This window comes from Pholcus phalangioides, unplaced genomic scaffold (assembly GCF_987345545.1).
Source record: "Pholcus phalangioides strain wild (caught in Gottingen) unplaced genomic scaffold, Ppha-v1.0 ptg000031l_1, whole genome shotgun sequence".
NCBI lineage: Eukaryota > Metazoa > Arthropoda > Arachnida > Araneae > Pholcidae > Pholcus > Pholcus phalangioides.
In genome coordinates, this window is record NW_028301621.1 from 5,666,836 (window position 1) to 5,686,410 (window position 19,575).

Consider the following 19,575-nt stretch of genomic DNA (forward strand, 5'->3'; position numbering starts at 1 on the left):
CTTATCTTGTGCATGCAGAAGATTCTGGAGCAACGAAAAAAACAGCTGAATATTTAACTGAAAAATGCAGAAACATAATAAAAGACCTGCAAAGCAAGTTTCAATGTCAAATAAAAAGTGTTGTAACAGACAATGGAAAAAATGCGGCTTGAACTGAAATATACTGATGAACTTATAACGTGTGGATGCTCTGCTCATTGGCTGAATCTTCTTGGTCAAGACATACTTTCATTAAGAATCACAGCTTCTATACTCAGATTGTTAATGATCACTCAAGAGAAATTGACTCAAACATTGTAAATATTGTAAGAGATTATAATCTCTACTGCAATGTTAAGATTTGCTGTTGCAGTTAAAACCAGTTTCAGATGCTTTAAATAGCATACAGAGCAATCATTTGACATTGGCAGATTCCCGTCATCTGTGGTGCTCTCTACTAAAAAAAATCTGTTTTGAAGTCTCATATAATCCAAGTCCAAAAGCGTTTCACTCAAGCAGTTCTACCATACCATTCAGTTGCACATTTATTACATCCGAAATACAGAGGAGAGTTCTTGAATTATGAACAAAAAGAAAATGCTTGAAAGTGGTTACAGAGTGTAGATCCTAGTTACATACCCCTAGCAATAAAATTTGATCTAAAGGAATCACCATTTCCTGAAACATACTTTTCTGCTGGTGTGATTGAATTGGTTGCTGCTAACAAATGGTGGGAAAGTATTTCATCTGTTTGTGACATTTCGAAAGATTTTTGCAAACTAATAGCACATTTACAAATTTGTCCTGCTAGTTCTGCCGCTATAGAAAGGACATTCTCAAACTTTTCATTCATTCATTCTGATATCAGGAATAAACTTTCATTGGAAACCTCTTCAAAACTCCTATTTTGCTATGCAATGTTAAAAAAGAAATAATTATCACAATCATCTCTTTGCTTTCTAAAGAATAATGAACTCAATGAAATAGTAAATTTTTGTTTTCATATTTTTGGTTGCTAAATATTCCTTTTTATACCATGCAATTTTATAAGTATCATATGTTTTTTAAGTTTTTATATTCAAAAGACTAGTTCACAATTGAAAAACTAAGCATGGTATGTATGGTATAGTAAAAAGAATAATTTTTGATACTTTTGCCAATTTTTGCCTGGTTTTTGCCACTGTCCCGGCAAAAATCCATTTTACTTTAAGACATTTTTTCCGGCAAATAAACCAACCCTGGCGGGTAACTTTCATAAAAACATATTGTTGTAGAGAAATTATCGTTATATTGAGAAATAACATCATGTCACCAAATTTATGTTGGTTTTGACATCTTTTCTAAATCAGTGTTGTTGGTATTACCAGAAAAAAAACTTCAACCCCTCAAGCCCGGAGGAAATTTAAATGAATCCCATCTCGTAGGTCAGAGGAGAATAAAATAGAATCGTCAGATTTTGCATATGCTTAGTTTGAAAATTATAACTTTCAAACTAATCATTGAATTAATTTGAAATTTCTCATGTTTATAAAATAACATCTTGACTGTAACATTATATAGTATCACTTGTATTACTTAAATTTTTTAATATTTTTTTTTTTTTTTTGTAAATTTTTTTTCCTCTTTTACCACAGCCCAAAAATTGAATTTATAACTCAGCCTTGTTGCTGTAACAAAGAATCACTAACTCAATTTTTTTTTGGCAACATGCTCTTGAACTGAGAGAACGCGGTTTTTATGCGCTGCTAAATAGCTGGAAAAAAAAACACACGAGGGAAAAAAACAACAACTTTTGTTTATCGGTCTGAACTTAAATAACTATATACAAATAACAAAAAATAATGTTGTGTAGTGTATGTAATGATAATATCTCTGGACGAAAAGGTAATATCAAGTGTATTGGTTGCGGGACAGTGTTCCACGTTGCATGTGTAAACCCGGACGGACATTTGACGACTGGAAAACAAGCTCATTGGCAATGTGCAAAATGCGAGGAAACTACCGATATTTTAGCCGTGAGATAGGTGATATTCCAATCAAAACGTGCTTCCAGAAACTGGAAAAAATGATAAGGGACTTTCGAACTGAGATGATCTATACGTTAGAGAAATCTATAAACAGTGTACTTGAAAAACAGGAACATCTACGAAAGGATATTGAGGATATCAAACAATCAATAAATTTCAATGCTGCATCCATAAAGGACCTTGGAAAGAAGCTCAGCAAGACAAAAACAACGGTGAACAACGTGGAAAAAAAATGCCTGCATTATCAAGCGGAAAATAATTCTCTCAAACGGACAATGTACGAGATGAGTGATAGACTAACTTCATTGGAAACGATATGCCGAGCATGTAATATCGAGATAAATGGAGTGCCTGAAGATAGAGATGAAAATATTGAACACATTGTACAAACCATAAAAATTGATCTGGGGATTACTGACCCAACACCTATACAAGTAATGCATCGTGTTTCAACTCAAGTAAAAAATAAACCCAAGCCGATTATAGTGCGATTTTCATCTGAACAATGCAGAATGAAATGGATAAGTAAAGCAAAATCGGAAAATTTGACTGCTGATAAAATCGACCCTAAATTCGGATCACAAAGGATATACGTAAATGAACATTTACCCGTAGCTGTGAAGAAATTGTTCTATTGTGCAAGGCAACTTAAAATTAACAACGATTACGCTTACGCCTGGGTTAAAGAAGGAAAAATCTACATTCGAAAAAATCCAACGTCTAAAGTGATACGAGTATGGAACGAGGAATTTTTGGATCTACTGAAAATTGAAGATGAAGAAAACAATGACTGTGAACAATCGGAGAAATCCATACCATTGCAAGGTAATGAATGAAATTCAGACAGAATTTTTCTTTGCATTTTTTCCTGTGTAACTAGAACTACGTGTTTAGGTAAAATGGGGAAAAGGGGCAGGGTAAATCAAATTTATCAATTGTTTCGCCAAATAATAAATATAGCCTATATTTTTTTTCTCATAACATATCGTAAATATTTGATATTGGAAAATAATATATTCATATTTTTGTGCTTATGTCAGTTGGACAGAGGTTAAGTACTGATCAATTTGATGTTGATTCGACTTATAGATCCGCAAACAGCTATAAATTTTTCCAAATATTGGAATACGAGGGAAATGGTGGTGATGTTATTACATTTTTAAATTTAAATATTCGAAGCATCCGAAAAAACTTTGACGAATTTCTGATATTTTTAAAATCACTTGAAGTACAAATTCATGAAATCTGTCTCACCGAGATATGGGCTCGGGAAGATGAAATATCCACATATGATATAAATGATTATGTTTGCTTTGCTGAGTATGATTATTTTGTTAAATTTAGAGATTATAATAGATCTGGAGGTGTTATTATGTTTGTTAGACATGAACTTGGTGCTATCGAAAAATTAGTGAAATTCAAAACGGCCGAAGTCACAAATGTATATATTGATAATATAAAACTAGATATTATGTTGATCTATAGATCACATCTGTTCACCATAAGCGAGTTCAACTCAGAATTGAATACCTTCCTCAGAAAAAAAAGTAACATGTTAATCATTGGAGACTGTAATATAAATACTCTTGCTCACAACACAGATGTCAATTACTACAAAGATACAATGTGCATAAACGGATTTAACCCATTAATAAATCAAATTACCAGAGAATCTAGAGATGGGGGCACTTGTATAGATCACGTTTATTATAGAACAAAAATGAATACATATCAAAAATTTATTGTGTATAATACCAAAATAACTGATCACTTTCCAATATTGGGATACATTTCTAAGAAAAATGAGATCAAAACTCCCCCAATAATAAATAAAACATTAATAAATCATAAAAAATTTGAGGAATTTGTGGTAAATATAAACCTTAACAACGTATATGAAGATAATATTTGTAATAAATACAAACGATTCCATGACATTATTACGTTGAATAAAAACCTATGGGAAACAAAAAAACCGATAAAACGAAAAAGTGATAAAAATTGGATCAATAAACATTTAATAAATAAAATAAATATCAAAGAAAAACTCTACAAAAAACACAAAAAATACCCCCATGTTAAGTATTATGAAGATACATATAAAAATTTCGAAAAAGCTCTGAAACAAGAGATCAAGATAGTGAAAAACGAATACTACAGGAAAAAGTTTTTAAATTGTAACAATGATATTCGTAAACAATGGCAATTTATAAACCAAACTATAACGAATAAAAATAAGAAAATTACCCTGCCAGATACAACAAACCACAAACAATTGGCTGAAAACTTTAATGCAGATTTTATAAATCGAAACTTAGATAGTGAGGATTCTAATATAAGTGCTTCTCGAAACTGTGATAGCAATGCATCGATATCTTCAATGATGATATCTGGTATTGGAAACAATGATTTACACAAGATAATATCAGAACTAAATGAACATAAAGCGACAGGATATGATGGTATAACAGTAAAAATGATCAAAATCATAGCCAGATATCATAATGACTTGTTACTATACCTAATAAATACTTCACTAATAAAAGGAATTTTCTATCCCGAACTCAAGGTTTCCATCGTGTACCCAATTTTTAAAAAAGGTGATAAAAACCTTTTAGCAAATTATAGACCTATTTCAGCACTCCCGGTTTTTTCAAAAATAGTTGAGAAAAGTATGAAAACAAAATTGATTAGTTACTTGAAACGTATAAACTTCTTTGCTGAGAATCAATACGGATTTCAAACAGGAAAAAGCACTGAAATGGCAATCGCAAAAGTGAATGAATATCTAAACCAGAGCTTCAACAACAATAATTATTCAATAGCAGTTTTTATCGATTTAAAAAGAGCTTTTGATAATGTAGATCCATCTCTGTTATTACATAAGATGGAGAATGCCGGAATGCCGGTGAACTATTGCGGTGGTTCGAGATGTACTGTTATGGACGAATACAGGCAGTCTATATAGAAAATGAAAAAAGTGATTACCTTGAAATAAAAAAAGGAATACCTCAGGGAACAGTACTTGGCCCCACACTTTTTCTGATATATATAAATGAATTATGCCTTCTAAATTTGCATGGTAGAATAGTGTCTTTCGCGGATGACACCGTATTATATGTTGAAGGTAAAAATATTTCTCATTTGATAACTGAAGTTGAAGATGACCTTAGACAGATTAACACATGGCTAACAAAAAATAAATTACTTCCAAACGGAGAAAAAACAAAATTCATCTGTCTAAAAATTAGAGATATTAAACCAGAAACTCCAATATCACTAAGATTACACGTTTGTAAATACCCCTCCCAAATTTGTTCTTGCAGTCACATAGAAAGAGTAAGAGAATATAGTTATTTAGGTGTAGTTATACAAGACAACCTAAAATGGAATAGCCATTCTAACAATGTTTGTAATACGATAAGAAAACAAATTGCAGCTTTATATAGATTAAGAAACATTGTAAGTCCGGAACTCCTTAAAACAATTTTCTACGCCTGGATCCAATCAAGAGTAACTTACGCTATTACAGTGTGGGGAGGTGCCTATCACGACAATATTAAGAACTTAAATAACATCTATAATCGCATAAAACGTAAGGTAATGTTATTTAATAATCCAGATCTACTGAAATCAGAAATTTTAATACTTGATCTAAGACAAATTTATGTGTATAAAATGATAATTTTTATGACTAAAAACCATAATTTATTTCTTAAAACTAATAACGATAGAACCTCAAATAGATACAACTTCTTGTATATAACTCCAAAAACAAATAAATACCTTGTTCAAAAAATTATAAATTACCTAGGACCAACTATTTGTAACAAATTCGGAAAAAAATTATCAGACCTTAGAATAAATAAACATCTCAAGAAAGAAATTTTCACATTCTCAAACTCTATAACGAATTTTGAAAGGTTTATTGAAAATATAAATAGGTAACCAAGGAAAAATTTGAAATATCTATAATAAAAAAAAAAAAATGAATGAAATGAAATAAATATAAATCGAGCGTGCCGTTTATTATATATAATATTTATTAAGCTCTAGGACGGACCAAATGGGTCCCTAAGAGCTGCACAGTGTATGTTTTGTCTTTTGTTTTGTTGTCTTTATTTTATTTTGTATATTTGTGTCCATGTATTTATGTGTGCTGTTTTGAATTATTAATAAAAAAAAAAAAAAAAAAATTATACACGGCATATTACCTCAATGGGATAAAACACGTGCTCTTTATAATAATATCTCGGATTTCCATGTGTTAAGCACCAAACCTCACTTCCAATAAAATATGATAAATGAAAATAATATAATAATTATGATTGTAAAAGCCACATTATTCCTCTTTTGGGTGATACCAAACATGCAGAAATCATGAAAGAATATAACCGATTAATAGATCATTAAAGAATATAATCGAAAAGCATAATATATGCAGTTGGCTCGACGTTGGGGGGGGGGGTTAAATTGTTTATTCGCTGCGAAAACTTTTTAATGATTAGTTTATTTACAGATTCAGTTTGATGCATCGGCCCTGATAAGTGGTTTATAGTATTGCACTTTTGTATCTCCAAATAGAAGGTAGAAATACAGATAACTTTATCAAAACTTTTAGTGGTCATGTGGTGCAAAATACTGATGCAATTAGACGCTATAAGTTAAAATTAATCTAAGACAATTTTGAGTGAGATATTTAAAGAAAATATATTGTTGTAGCGATTTCAAAATCATATCATTGTAGAGGAAGGAATTTATATTAAATAATATTGTATTGAGAGAAGTTGAACACAGCTAATTCTAATCAATACTTGAAAAATTGTTGTTCTAGGAGGATTTATTGCTACATTGAGTACCATTGCAATGAGGTTTCACTGTGGTTTGATTTCAAATAAAATTTCACTTAACACACATTACCAACATCCACGAACACAAACCTTATGCCATTGCAAGTTGCATGTAAGGAAGCACAATGATCCTAAACCTCGCCACCCAATGCTTTCTTCATATCAGAGCTCCTAGGGCACTTCCGATGGTACAGTTAAAAAAAAAAAAACCTATGGTTATTCCTTCCCCCCCCCCCCCACACACACACACACATACTGGAAATACATTTGCACAAAACCACCAAATACACCATGGGTGCAAATAACAGATTGCCTCACTGCAAGTATTCTGAATCTAGTATTTACTGAGGCACCTATAGAAGCTATAGTATTTTTCATTTAGCATTGTTATTTCAACTTTTCCATTTAATATTGCAATGGCTTTTTGTGTTTTGGTGGCACTACAGAGGCCAAAGGGAAGCTAAACAGTAAAAATATGGAACTTGTTACCACACAAAAATTTGCCCTCATTCACTTAAATTTTTTACTGATTGGTCCCAAAACTGGTCAATATCTTACTTGACATCGTGGAAACATAATCACTTTACCAGACATAGAGAACAGCGAAAAAATAACTACAGACACCTTTCGCAGGACAAATTGAAAAAAATTTGTACATACATTTGAAAACCCTACAGTTTCTTCAAAAGCATCTGTTACATTTTGCATGAACTAAGGCTAATAACTAATTGCATGATTTGTAATTGTGTATGCACATTACATATAGGAGCACAACGCGCACATATTTACATTCCCTTGTCATTTCTCTTATTTTGATATAAAAAAAATATACATATAAAATACACCAAAATTGCTAACCTCCACTAGTCCCTCTGCAGCTGCAATCTCATGCCCATCATTAGATGTGTCAAAGGAGCCCAAAGATACAGTTTCCATGAAACGCTTTCTATTTTGAAAGCAATGTTCAACCAAATTTATCATCAAGCCTAGAGACTGATAAATGAGAAAAACATTTTTTAAAGAATTAATCAAGAAATTTCAAAATTTAACTTCACAAAGCTATCAAGATTCAAAGGTTGTAATAAAGATTGGTTATAGGTTCTGTAAAAAAAAATTGATGAGTAGAAAAATATTAAATGCATTAAATGATTGAGAAGAAAACAAATATGTGAGACAAAAAATAGAAAAATATTTAAAAATGGTTATTAAGACCATGAAATGAAATACATTTCCTCATCTAAAAAAAGGCTCTAGGTGAATCACATCTAGAGCATAGGACAATAAAATTTTAGCTAAAGAAGGGGAGAGATTTCATGCCATTTTACAGGGCTCAGCATGGATCATGGCTTCAAAACTAGTGAAAATAGTGACCAAAATGTTCAAAAAAGTGACCAAAATATTTTTAAAAACTGACCGAATAGTGACCAAAATATTTTTATAGAGACCAAATGGACAATGAATTTTTATCACCAAGAAATTGAAATTAAATTTAGTTTTTACTAAACTTTGCATTTTAATGGAACTCTTTGAAATTGCCTTTTTTTACATAATAGTGTGAAATAATTTAATCAAACTAAAACTCATTCTGCTAACCAGAAAAGTTTTTAATAACTTATCAAATTTACCAGCAACTATGTGTGAGAGAGTAATTACATTACATCATTTATAAGTAACAGTTACAATGCCTTTCACCCATATTGCTTTCCACAACCCATATTAAAATCAATCTAAGCAGGAAAAATTTCAAAAGAGGAAAAAGTTTTCACATACAAAAAGAAAAAAGAATAATGAAATAACACAAGGTTTGATGAGAGAATTTATCCCATCCACTTTCTAGTGGATTTTTCATTCATGTTATGCTATGAATGACAGTATGAATGACACTAATTTTTTAACTAGTGTAAATTTTATTCACATACCTAGGTTTGTATGACATGGTCGTTGTTGCACAACAATGCACCGGCCCCCAAATGCAAGATTGTGCGTACTCACCTTATTTAGCTTCATGCGACTTCTGGCTATTTCCAAAACTAACAATGGCAATAAAAGGAAAGCGTTTCGACATAATTTTAGACATCCAGAAGGCTACGACCGCGATTCTCAAGATAATTCCAAAAAATGAGTTTCAGGAGTGCTCAAAAAAATTTTACAACCGCTTCCAGTACTGTATTGACTCAAAAGGAGTCAATTTTGAATAAAAACTAGAGTAAGTAAAAAATAAACATTGTCTTTTACATTATTTCTTATCGGTCACCTTTCCCACTAGACAGACTGTGTATATGTGATGTACATCAATATATGAATTGACATACATCATTATCGTGAAGCACCCCTAAGACTTTCAAGTCTATCTCCGCCTATAGCTGGACTGAGAAAAGTGCAGAGTCTACTCTTTTTCTGTTAAAAATTACAGGGGGGGGGGGGGAAGGGCACCAAAATAATACTGCCCTTGGGTAAGGGAGAAAATAAACCAGTTTTGAAATTGTTTTGGTTTTTGAAATTTGTAAATATATTTTTTCTTCTCTTTTATACACAACATACACTCCTTCAAAGAAACATTTACTCCATCACCCAGAACCAGTATAACTTTGACGCACACCCCCCTCCTTTTCAACAGAAAAAGACTCCGTGGCCTTTCCTGGTAAATTTCCCATGAACCTTATAAGTGGCAACATGGCGACTTATTTCGCGCCAAGGAATTGCCGTCTCATGGTGGTCAATTCAAGATGGCTGAAAAAAGGGCACAAAAAAAAAATATATCTAGTTTATAATATTAATCAACCTAATAAGCGGCAATATGAGAAAATCAATAGAAATATGGTGGGAAATTAGGATAAATGAACACAAAAATTGAATCAACGACATAGAGTTTACAGATGCTGCTGTCAGGGTCACCTATTTTAGTGGAAAAAAAAAAGTTGCCACGTTAACGCTGACTCTTTCAGAAATTTTGAATGAACAAAATAGTGAATTCGCCTCCACCCGGGGTACCCAATTTACCAAGTATATGATTTTTTTTCTGGAGAGGAAATGTAATTTTACTGCTCCTTGACTGTGAAATTAGATAATTTTACAAAGGAATTCATTGCCTTTTCTTAAATATACCATTCCATCAAAAATGCTGTCTGGAGTAATGCCCCCCTCACTGGTTTTGGATCTGATCACGATATGTAACAACCCACGTGCCACAAATAGGAACAAAACTTTACTACCGCCCAGGGCCAGTATCCATTTTTTTACAGAAAAAGAGCAAACTCGCTACTCTTCTTCGTTCAGCACCTGTGGAATCAGATCCTTGCCTTCTCCTATTGTGGCCATAACAGTGACTACTGCGAGACAAAAACGTTTTGATAATTTCCGAGGTCTAAAAGGGGGGGAGGGGGATTTTTTTTTACATAAAACTAAGAATAGAGCACAGGATGTTAGTATTAAGTCACCAATAAGTATCGTAAAGATGGTCTAGATTAAGTTACGGCCAGAAGTGGATAAAAGTCAGTTGACGGCCCTGGGCAGAAAAAAAAATATTAAGTCACTTAAATTAGGAAAAAAAGTATAAAGTAGGGGCCAAGGGCGCCCTTGGTGTGCCCACCATTAAATCTGCCTCTATTCACAGCTCGGCTCAAATACAAGTTAACTGAGTTTTTATCAGCCTGATGACCAATTTCCATCTGATTTGGAAACCATTGTGTACACTAAACTTTGAATTGCAGGATTCTGTGATCTTTTCATAAATAGTTCTCCTTTCGATCATATTTGGGGCTACGGTTTCTTGCTGAGATTTAAATTCAGTTAGAAAACATAGATCAAATTTTATTTCTAGATAGAACGAGATTTTCCAATCGGATAATTTTTTTTAAAATTGTAAATAAATTCAAAATACCTGCACGCTTCTTTAACCTTGGCCAGCTACAAGAGTATTCTTCTGCTCAGTTAGTTTCTACATGGGCCCTCTTAAATCATCATTTCAAATAACATTTTAAAAAATTAACAAAAGTAACGATAGAACAAACAACAAATGTAACATGAGTGATGCTTTAAGAAAGAAATTCGACCCTTAGGGCTAAAACCTTTGAAAATCAAATAAAATAAAGGATGAAAATGAAAGAACGAAGGAGCATGTGGGGGGAAATAAGAAAAAATAGTAGTAGAGGAGGGGGGGGGATTCTTTGTTGTATATATGCCTTTCATTCCAGTTTATTTCCGACCGGCTTTTCCATAAAATAACGACTCTTCAACCAAGGAGCTTTCATTCCAAACTCCTTGAAATCAAGTTATGCTGATGTCACACGGTATGCTTCAGGGCTAATAAGAAAGAGAGTAGCCCCGGTATGCTCCTGGGAAGAGAGTTACGATAGTAGTTCAATGAAGGGAGGGAGAAAATTAACGAACTCAAACCTGTAAAGTTCCTCCTTAAAGAAAAGAGAAACACCCACAGCAGAAAAGCGTGAGAGACCAGGGTCATGGTTTTTTTTTTGCTAAAAAAATGGAAAAGGTGACTTGGGCTTGACAATACATAATAAAAGTGACCAATTTCTAAAAAAGTGGCTTTTAGTGAAAAAAGTGACCCGCCGAGCCCTGCATTTTACTATAGTAAAATGACAAATTCTGGATTAATGAATCATTGAATCCTCAATCAGGTCATGATATTTAGTGATGGTTAATTAAGAAAAGAATAGATCCATAACTATTCAGAGAACTATCCTAAACCTTCATAGCAGATTATTTTTACCAGAACTAGAAGATCAAAGCGCTTGTCTATAGGTACAGCTCTTGGTACTTGGAAAATACACATCAAGACATTCTCCATCAAACCTGTTTCTGATCCTATTCGAGCACATGCTGAAGCTGAAAAATAATAATGTGTTTTAAAAATATGATTAATTTCCCAAACATCTAATATTAATTACCAAATATATGACAGTCATATTACCAGTACCTTCAAAACTTCAAAAACAAAAATTTGTTTTTTTTTTAAAAAGAACTTTTGTGATCATCTAGAACAGTAGATGATTATTGTATAGCAGATAAAAAATGCATCAATTTGTGGCTGGCAAACAGGAGCCCTTTCTTACATGCCATTGGTGGTCGCAGCATAGCTGCCAACTTTTGAAAATGAAAATTAGGGAGATTGGCGCACAGACCCGTAGACATATATGTATTTTATATTAAAACCACTCCCTAATAAATACAAAGAGATTTTTCCAAATAAAATAGGGAATTTACACACATGGAAGTTAAACCCTTGGGAATAAAATCCCTAAGCAAAAAACAAGCGAAATTGGAAGATCAAAACTTCAATGGTGATCTAAAACAAAAATATACTGTATATACTTGTGTATAAGCCGACTTGTATATATCATAGCCAATGATGGTATGGTATCAAAGCCAATGATGTTTTCGATTTCTTTGCTTCAGCTTTGACATTATCGGTTCTGCAGGGTTTGAACATATCCCATACCAATAACGCTGGTTTCTCGAACACTGCTACAAAAATGACTACTGATTGTGGGGGGGGGGGGGGGGTAGATATTTTCACATCAAAAACTGACCCGAGTATAAGCCAAGCCCCCCTCCCCCACTTGAAAGGAGGAATTTTTCCACAAAAAAACTTGGATTATACATGACTATATATACGGTATATATATTATGTTTAATCAGAAATGATGTGGACAAACATTCTGCGCGAATGACTCCAAAATCATTGGAAGATGAAGGGAAAAAGCATCAATTTTTGAACAACACTGACTTTTTGTGGCACTTGCTTGATGTATTTTTTTACTTCACATGAGTGATGATGTCAGTCTTTCCACTATGGCCAATGTTTATGCATGCCATACGCATCACTATAATCTTCAATTATTATTCAGAACTATTGGCTGCTATGCTATTTCCCTGCACGATAAGACAAACAACTTTTCTTGTCACCATCAGAGGGTTTGTAAAACTTCCTTAAAAAAGGAATTTCCCACTATTCCCCCATTTACGATATGTGACATCATTTTGAAAGAAGGGGGGGGGGAAGAGGAAAAAGACCTTTTGTCATGAAGAAATTCCTTAGGGATTGTTTTCAGAAGAGGGGATTCTTTTTAAATGAAGTATAGAATTTTTAAGGACAATTAGAGACTTTTTGTGTTTTTGTAAAAATTCGGGAGATTCAAAAACTTTTCGGGAGGTCGAGAGATAACGCTGATTTTAGATGAAGCTAAAATTTGGAAAACTCCCAGAAATTTCTGGAGACTTGGCAACTATGTCACAGTGAGGGACTGGCATTGCAAGAATGCAGGTTCAAGCCCCCTCATCATCACAATGATGGTTGGCTGAAGTTGGTTTTTAATGGTTCCAACTTCAAAGTGTGAATGCAAGCCAACCTCCCCATTTTGAAGTCTCACCACAGAGCAAAAGGTCTACAATGGTACAAATATTTAATCTTCTGAAATGTAGATGGCAGCACTGAAAAATCAGATACAACACAATATACCTAGGGTTACCATTTATCTTCATTTTGGTGTCATTTTAAGCATCCTCTTATGTTTTAAAATAACTCTTTTTGTCTTCCTTTTTAGGTTTCTGGAATCATTTTTTTTTCCAGGGGATTTTTTTTCTCTGAAACATATCTCTTCAATGGCTTGCGTGTTTGTGTTTTTTCCTACACATTTATAGGTGTTCTGACCAACGCTCTTGAAATTCTCAGATGAAGTAGCATACAAGAAGGGCAGATGATATTTTAACCATAGCCCAGCTTGTCCCAGGATAACATAGAAAAGACAGTTTAAAAAAAGCTCTGAAAGAATTTTTTTTTCTTTTAAGAATACCATTGTTTACTCACCAACAGAAGATGCCATGTACTGAAGTGGGGGTAGGATTACTTATTTCATTCAGAAATAAAGAAAGGTCTGACTGTAAATGCGAAAACCCCCTCCTTGCTTCAGAAGAAGTAATACAACTGACCAGAAGGTGGGCACAATTCATTAAAAGCAAGGGGAAGTGGATCATTATTTTTTTATTTTTGCTCCAACTCATAATGGCTGTGCTAGACATATATCAAAATGTTGAGACATTTCAAGTCCAACATTACTGTATAGCTTTTTGGCCATCATCCTATTCCCCTTTCCACTTGGTCTGAAATTCTCAAAGAAAAAAAAATTAACTAATGGACAGCAACATTAAATAAGCTTGATAACTGATGAAGCGACATATTACTTTTTACAGATTAGGGTGGAACCTCCCATTAGCGGACACTTTTCTAATCCCCTGGTCCCGTGGAATAGGGCTTTAATGTATTTCACTCCCTGTTAGTGGACACTCTGGATAGCAGACAGTCAAATCAGGCAAACTTCAATTCATTAATTTTTGGTCAAAAATAGAATTTCTCATATTCAGCTAAGATTATGTATAATCCCAAGCTTGTGGTGGTAAATATGATGAATTGTCAATTAATTACTTAATTAACTGAACATAACTATGATCCAGGACAGTGAATGTGAATGGTAATGTGTTCGTTTTGTTTGTTCATGCATGCGAAGAAATCCAACATTACAAGAATGATAATATTGCCATGAATGCTTTTATCTTCCTTACACTTATTTAAATTTTTATTACAAAATAATATGTGTGATGCACGAATCATGTATGTGTAAAGATAATTAATTTGGTTTAACGAAGAGAAGTAAGGTTATAAATTTTTCCATATTTATCAGACTTTCCAACAATATTCAGGAATAATAATCAACAGTAATCATAACAGTAATCATTAATAGTAATAATCATAATCAACAGTAAAAGTGATAAAAGTAGAGTAATTTAATCAAACTTTCTTTATCGAGGTGGTTAGTCATTATGCATAACCACCGGTATATCACTTTTAGAGAGCAACATATACATTTGAACATTAAAATATATGGGAACCAATTGTGACTGAAGCCAAACTTCATATAAATGTGAAAGTTGTACAAACAATGTTCCACTGTGTATCATAAATCCCAATTAGCAGACAAAATTTTTGGTGCCATGGGTGTTCGTTACCAAGAGGCTCTACTGTATGACAGTTCTGCTTCACAAACATCTCAATATCATAATTATTTCTTCCTCTCTTTGTTGACAACTTATCGGGTGAGTTCAAATAACCTTTTTCATAACTAGAGCCCAGATTATACCCAAATGCATACACACACATGCATCTGTAAATTTCGACCTTTCCCAGTATTAATGGACACAAATGCATAAAATTGCATATTTTCTTCACATTTATCAACATTTTTATACGTAAGCAACATCACTGATTGAATCCATCATCCTAGGCTGAAATTTGAGCAAAATTTAAAGTAAATTTATATAATTTATTGACAATTAATCATATTTACCAATATGAGCTGGGGATTACACATAATCACAGGTGAATAAAACAAAATTTACTAAACTTACAAAAAATGGTTAGTAACTATGCATAATAACCAGATTTATCAAATTTCCATAACATATATAGTGGTTCTGTTTTAGTTGGAAAAAATTATTGTGGAGGTGAGTTTTTTTTTTGGAAGAAAATTTTTTTTTTTTGGCACCATCTGTTGCGAAAAAATTTGGGGAAATAGTATCATCAAGGGTGCATGTACAGGCGTCATCCTTCCTGAGTTTTTGAATCTGGTAATCCTAGATATACTCACTGAGATTGTTAAAGTACACACTCACAGCTCTGGCACAACTCACTCTATAGTAAATTGCCCAAAAGGGGGAAAAATGTAGGTGCCAACCAAATTTTTTAAACCAAAATGCTTTTTCTGAGGAAAACCTACGAAATATTTCTTCTTGACATTTCACAATTTTAATATATGTACTGCTGAAGCGAGTACATTTTGTGGTCTCTGCCGGGACTCAAACCGAGGCCCTCTTGCAAACTGAGCAAGCATGCTACCATCTATACCACTGGAAACTACCAAGAATTATTAACACCTTACTGTACTACTTAACCTCACACCAACTCCAGGCATATATCCTCATACATCAATTTCCAACCAGTGGAGTTGGGTGGGAAATGAAGGCGCCATCTATTGGTGGTCACTCAGGTCGAATTAGAAACAATCAATAAGTATGAGCTGATACTAACTCTTAAGCTGGGAGCATGCTCAGTACATTTGTATAAGCTTTACTGTAATTGTAACTTGATTTACGAGAAGTAAATATGAAATAGAGATGACATAATATGTGAAATGTAACTGAATTAAATTTAAAAATTTATACATATTTTATTTATTAGTGTTCCTTACAACAGAAACACCCATACACACACACACACACACACTTTTAATTCAAGTTCATTCGATTTATAGACTTACAGTTTTCGAACGTGATGTTGAGAAGAACTTTCATGACAGAAAGTAAGCAAAACAAAATTGGCATAAGAATGCTTTGTAAAGATTCATTTAGATTGGCATCATCATTCTGACCTTTCAATAGTGATGATTTAAACAGTCTTATGAGGCTAGAAGCATTGAGAAATATACATCATCATTAAAATACTTTTCTGCAAAATAAGTTAGAAAGGACTGCAACAATAACAGAAAAACAGTCTAGAAGAGGTAATAACATAACTTTTAAAGTAGTAATAACATATTATCATTCAAAATTTAAAAAAGTTAATATTTACTCAATATTATATAATCGCAAACTCAAAAAGTAAAAAGTTTTTGTGCCTGTTTCTATGCAACAGAAATTGGTCATAATTTTATAAGATAGAAATTAGTCATATTAATATGGGGCAATTTTTGGTTAAGTTTTTATTTAAATCCCCAATATTGTTGGAATCACTATTTGCATATGCACCAAAAAGATTCAACTTAATGATAGCTACTTTGAAAGGCATTGTCAGACATAAAAAAAATGTCTGAAAACAATTTTTTGGGCTTCGCGACCATTGTTTTAATGCTTACCATGATTCCCATGCAGGGGACAAACGGGTTGAGTTGAATGTAAATAATTTCTTATTTTTTACATTATACCTTATCTAGAGAAGGCCCTACACTTTGAATAATGAACATCATCTTTTTAGAATCTACCCATACAACAGGGCCAATATATCAGCATTTCAGGAATTAATGTGTGTGTGAGAGATAAAAGCATGAGAACATGTTGATCATGCTATACTGTTTATTGGGTATTGTGCAGATGGCTATATTACATATTGTACCAAATTATATTGCAATGCATTTGTTCTGTATTACGTATTGTATTTTTATGGATATTGCAAGTTTATTTGCAATAATGCATATTGTGGGGCATTGGGCATTCTGGTTCAACACGGGTCATTCCATTTCAAATCACCCAGCGAAATGCCATCCATGGTCCCAGATTTTGATAATGTTTTTTATTTGTTGCTTTCAACCATCCTTACCAACCATGTGAAATATTATTTACATATGTCTAAAACTTTTTGAGAAAAAAAATGTTGAAATTTATCAAAAAATGACGAAGATGACTTTTCCGAGGCTCGATTTTTAAGAGGCATTGTTTGAGAAATTAAATCATAACTTTCTGAATTTTCAATATATTAAAGTGAAATTCACTAAAAGTTTACAAAAACATACAAAATATGAATAAAATGAATTTATACACTTACATTTGAAATTTATATGCAAAAAAATTATGTTAACTTAGTTTTTATGGAATTTTTTGTGAGAAAAAATACAATTTTTCGAACATATTTTTTAGACCAGAGGCACAGCAGTTGCCAAAACAACTTTGATTTTAAATTTCTCCTAAATATATGAAATAAAAGACTGGGTAAAAAAAATAATGGTTTTTTGACCCTTAATATATTTATTCTGGCTCGCAACACAAAATTCATCGAAATAAGACTGGGTCGCTCCTATTTCAAATTGTTCAACTAGATACTGAAATGAAAACCATCATCCCAGATTCCAATTATTATTTTTTGTTTATTGCTTTTACCATCCTTGTTGACCATGAAAAATTTCATGTACATATGTTACAAATTTTTTAAGAGAAAAAATGTTTTCTAACGCCATGAATGACGTTTCTAATGCTAACCATTCAAGCAATATTGTTTATATATGAAAATATATCATAACTTTGCAAATTTTCAATTCATTCAAATGATATTTACACTAAATATGCTCACAAAACACTGTACACATCTTTGGTGTATTAAAGTGTGCTTTCAACAGATACCATAGATGCTGGAGCCTGGGGTCTGAGACTGTTTGAGTCCACCTCCCCCCCACAAATAAATTTTATGAGAGTGCTGAGTCCCCCAAATAGTTGATGAATATAAAATGCACATCTCCCTCCTGCATACAGGCTTTACTCTCATACATACAAGATAACTGGCAACTTTCAATATCCTCAATTTTTTTCTTTATGTTCTCACATTGCCATGTGAGAAAATAAAAACATTTTGTAAACTTTTCACAATTCCACAAAATTCTTGTCACCAGCAAAAATATGCAAGAAGAATTTTTCTAGGCCAATTTCATCGGACCCTTCTTTGAGGAAATTTTTAATATCTTTGAAACCAAAATTGGCAACACTGGCTATAGATTAACATATTATGTGCTTTACCTTTCTCAGTAACATCATCACTTATCTCGGGGTGGCCAACAGCTAGAGGGATTTTGTGCGGCCCGCGACAAGATAAAAAAAAACTATTATATATTTTTTTGTTTGGATTGACAAAATTGCAGTTAATGTAGAAAAAAAAGTTTCTGATTTGACAAAAACAATTTGTATTTCCAACACACAAACACAAAACCTTTTTAAACACACAGGTTGATTTCAAAAACACGCTACGGGAGTTATGGAAGTAACAGTAGCAGATTTTCTTGCGCAATCATCGCAGGTCAGTGATGGTAATCTCATTTTTTGTGGTTGTAATGTCTGTGAACTGTGTAGCAAGACTAATTTATAAATAAAAAATATACACCACTTACTAGTTCTGAAATCATCTCATCGAGCTGCCTTCCATGTCTAACGCAAAGGTAGAAAGTGCCCCCCCCCCACCTTCATGTCGACATAATATTTGAATGCCCCCCCCCCTACACAGAGGCAGGGGAAAAAAAGCAAGAGAATAAAACATTTTTTTGCAGATAGAATGCAAAATGAACACGCGATAAGTAGCAAGGCTTATTAGAAAAGGGGGAATTGGACACTAAGGGCGTCAGAGGAGCGCTCTCCTAGTTTCATAATAAAGAATACCCCCCCACAAAAATAATGAAGGATAATTTTATTTATCTTTATTTCTATACTATTAATTTCTATTACAGACAAATAACTTAAGAAAATTGTTTAATATTTTAATACGATTTCTATTATACATACAATGAAACCCCTCTTAACAAACACCCCTCAGATAGGGTCACCTCTTTTTTTTTATGGCCAAATTGTAATTTCCCCTTTGTACGATAAAAGTATGCATTTTAAATCCCTATTTAACGATCACCTCCTTTTATGACCAAATTATAATTTTCTGGTGTATGATAAAAACATGTATTTCTAACCTCTAAATTATCAGTCACCCCTCTTTCATGGACAAATTTTTTGTTTCACTGGTGTATGAAAAAGAGAGGTTTTACAGTGTATAATATCCATGTTTTTTGTTCCATACACAAATAAATAAAGTAATGTTCATTAAGAAAAGTAAAACTGAATTTTTTAATGCCTTTATCTCCCATAAAATAGTGTTTCGAATGATATAAAAAAAAAGCAGAGGC

General features: G+C 32.8%; 1 protein-coding gene across 1 annotated transcript in view; it reads right to left on the reverse strand.

Annotated features, from left to right (window-relative positions):
* The window catches only part of wapl (cohesin release factor wings apart-like), a 71,724-nt gene that overhangs the window by 14,737 nt on the left and 37,412 nt on the right, over positions 1–19,575 (reverse strand). The window contains exons 11-13 of the mRNA XM_089252993.1: positions 16,186–16,331; positions 11,586–11,701; positions 7,715–7,849 (exon numbers count right to left, since the gene is read on the reverse strand). Of these exons, the coding sequence (XP_089109119.1) occupies positions 7,715–7,849; positions 11,586–11,701; positions 16,186–16,331 (397 nt within the window). The remainder of the gene's footprint in view (positions 1–7,714; positions 7,850–11,585; positions 11,702–16,185; positions 16,332–19,575) is intronic.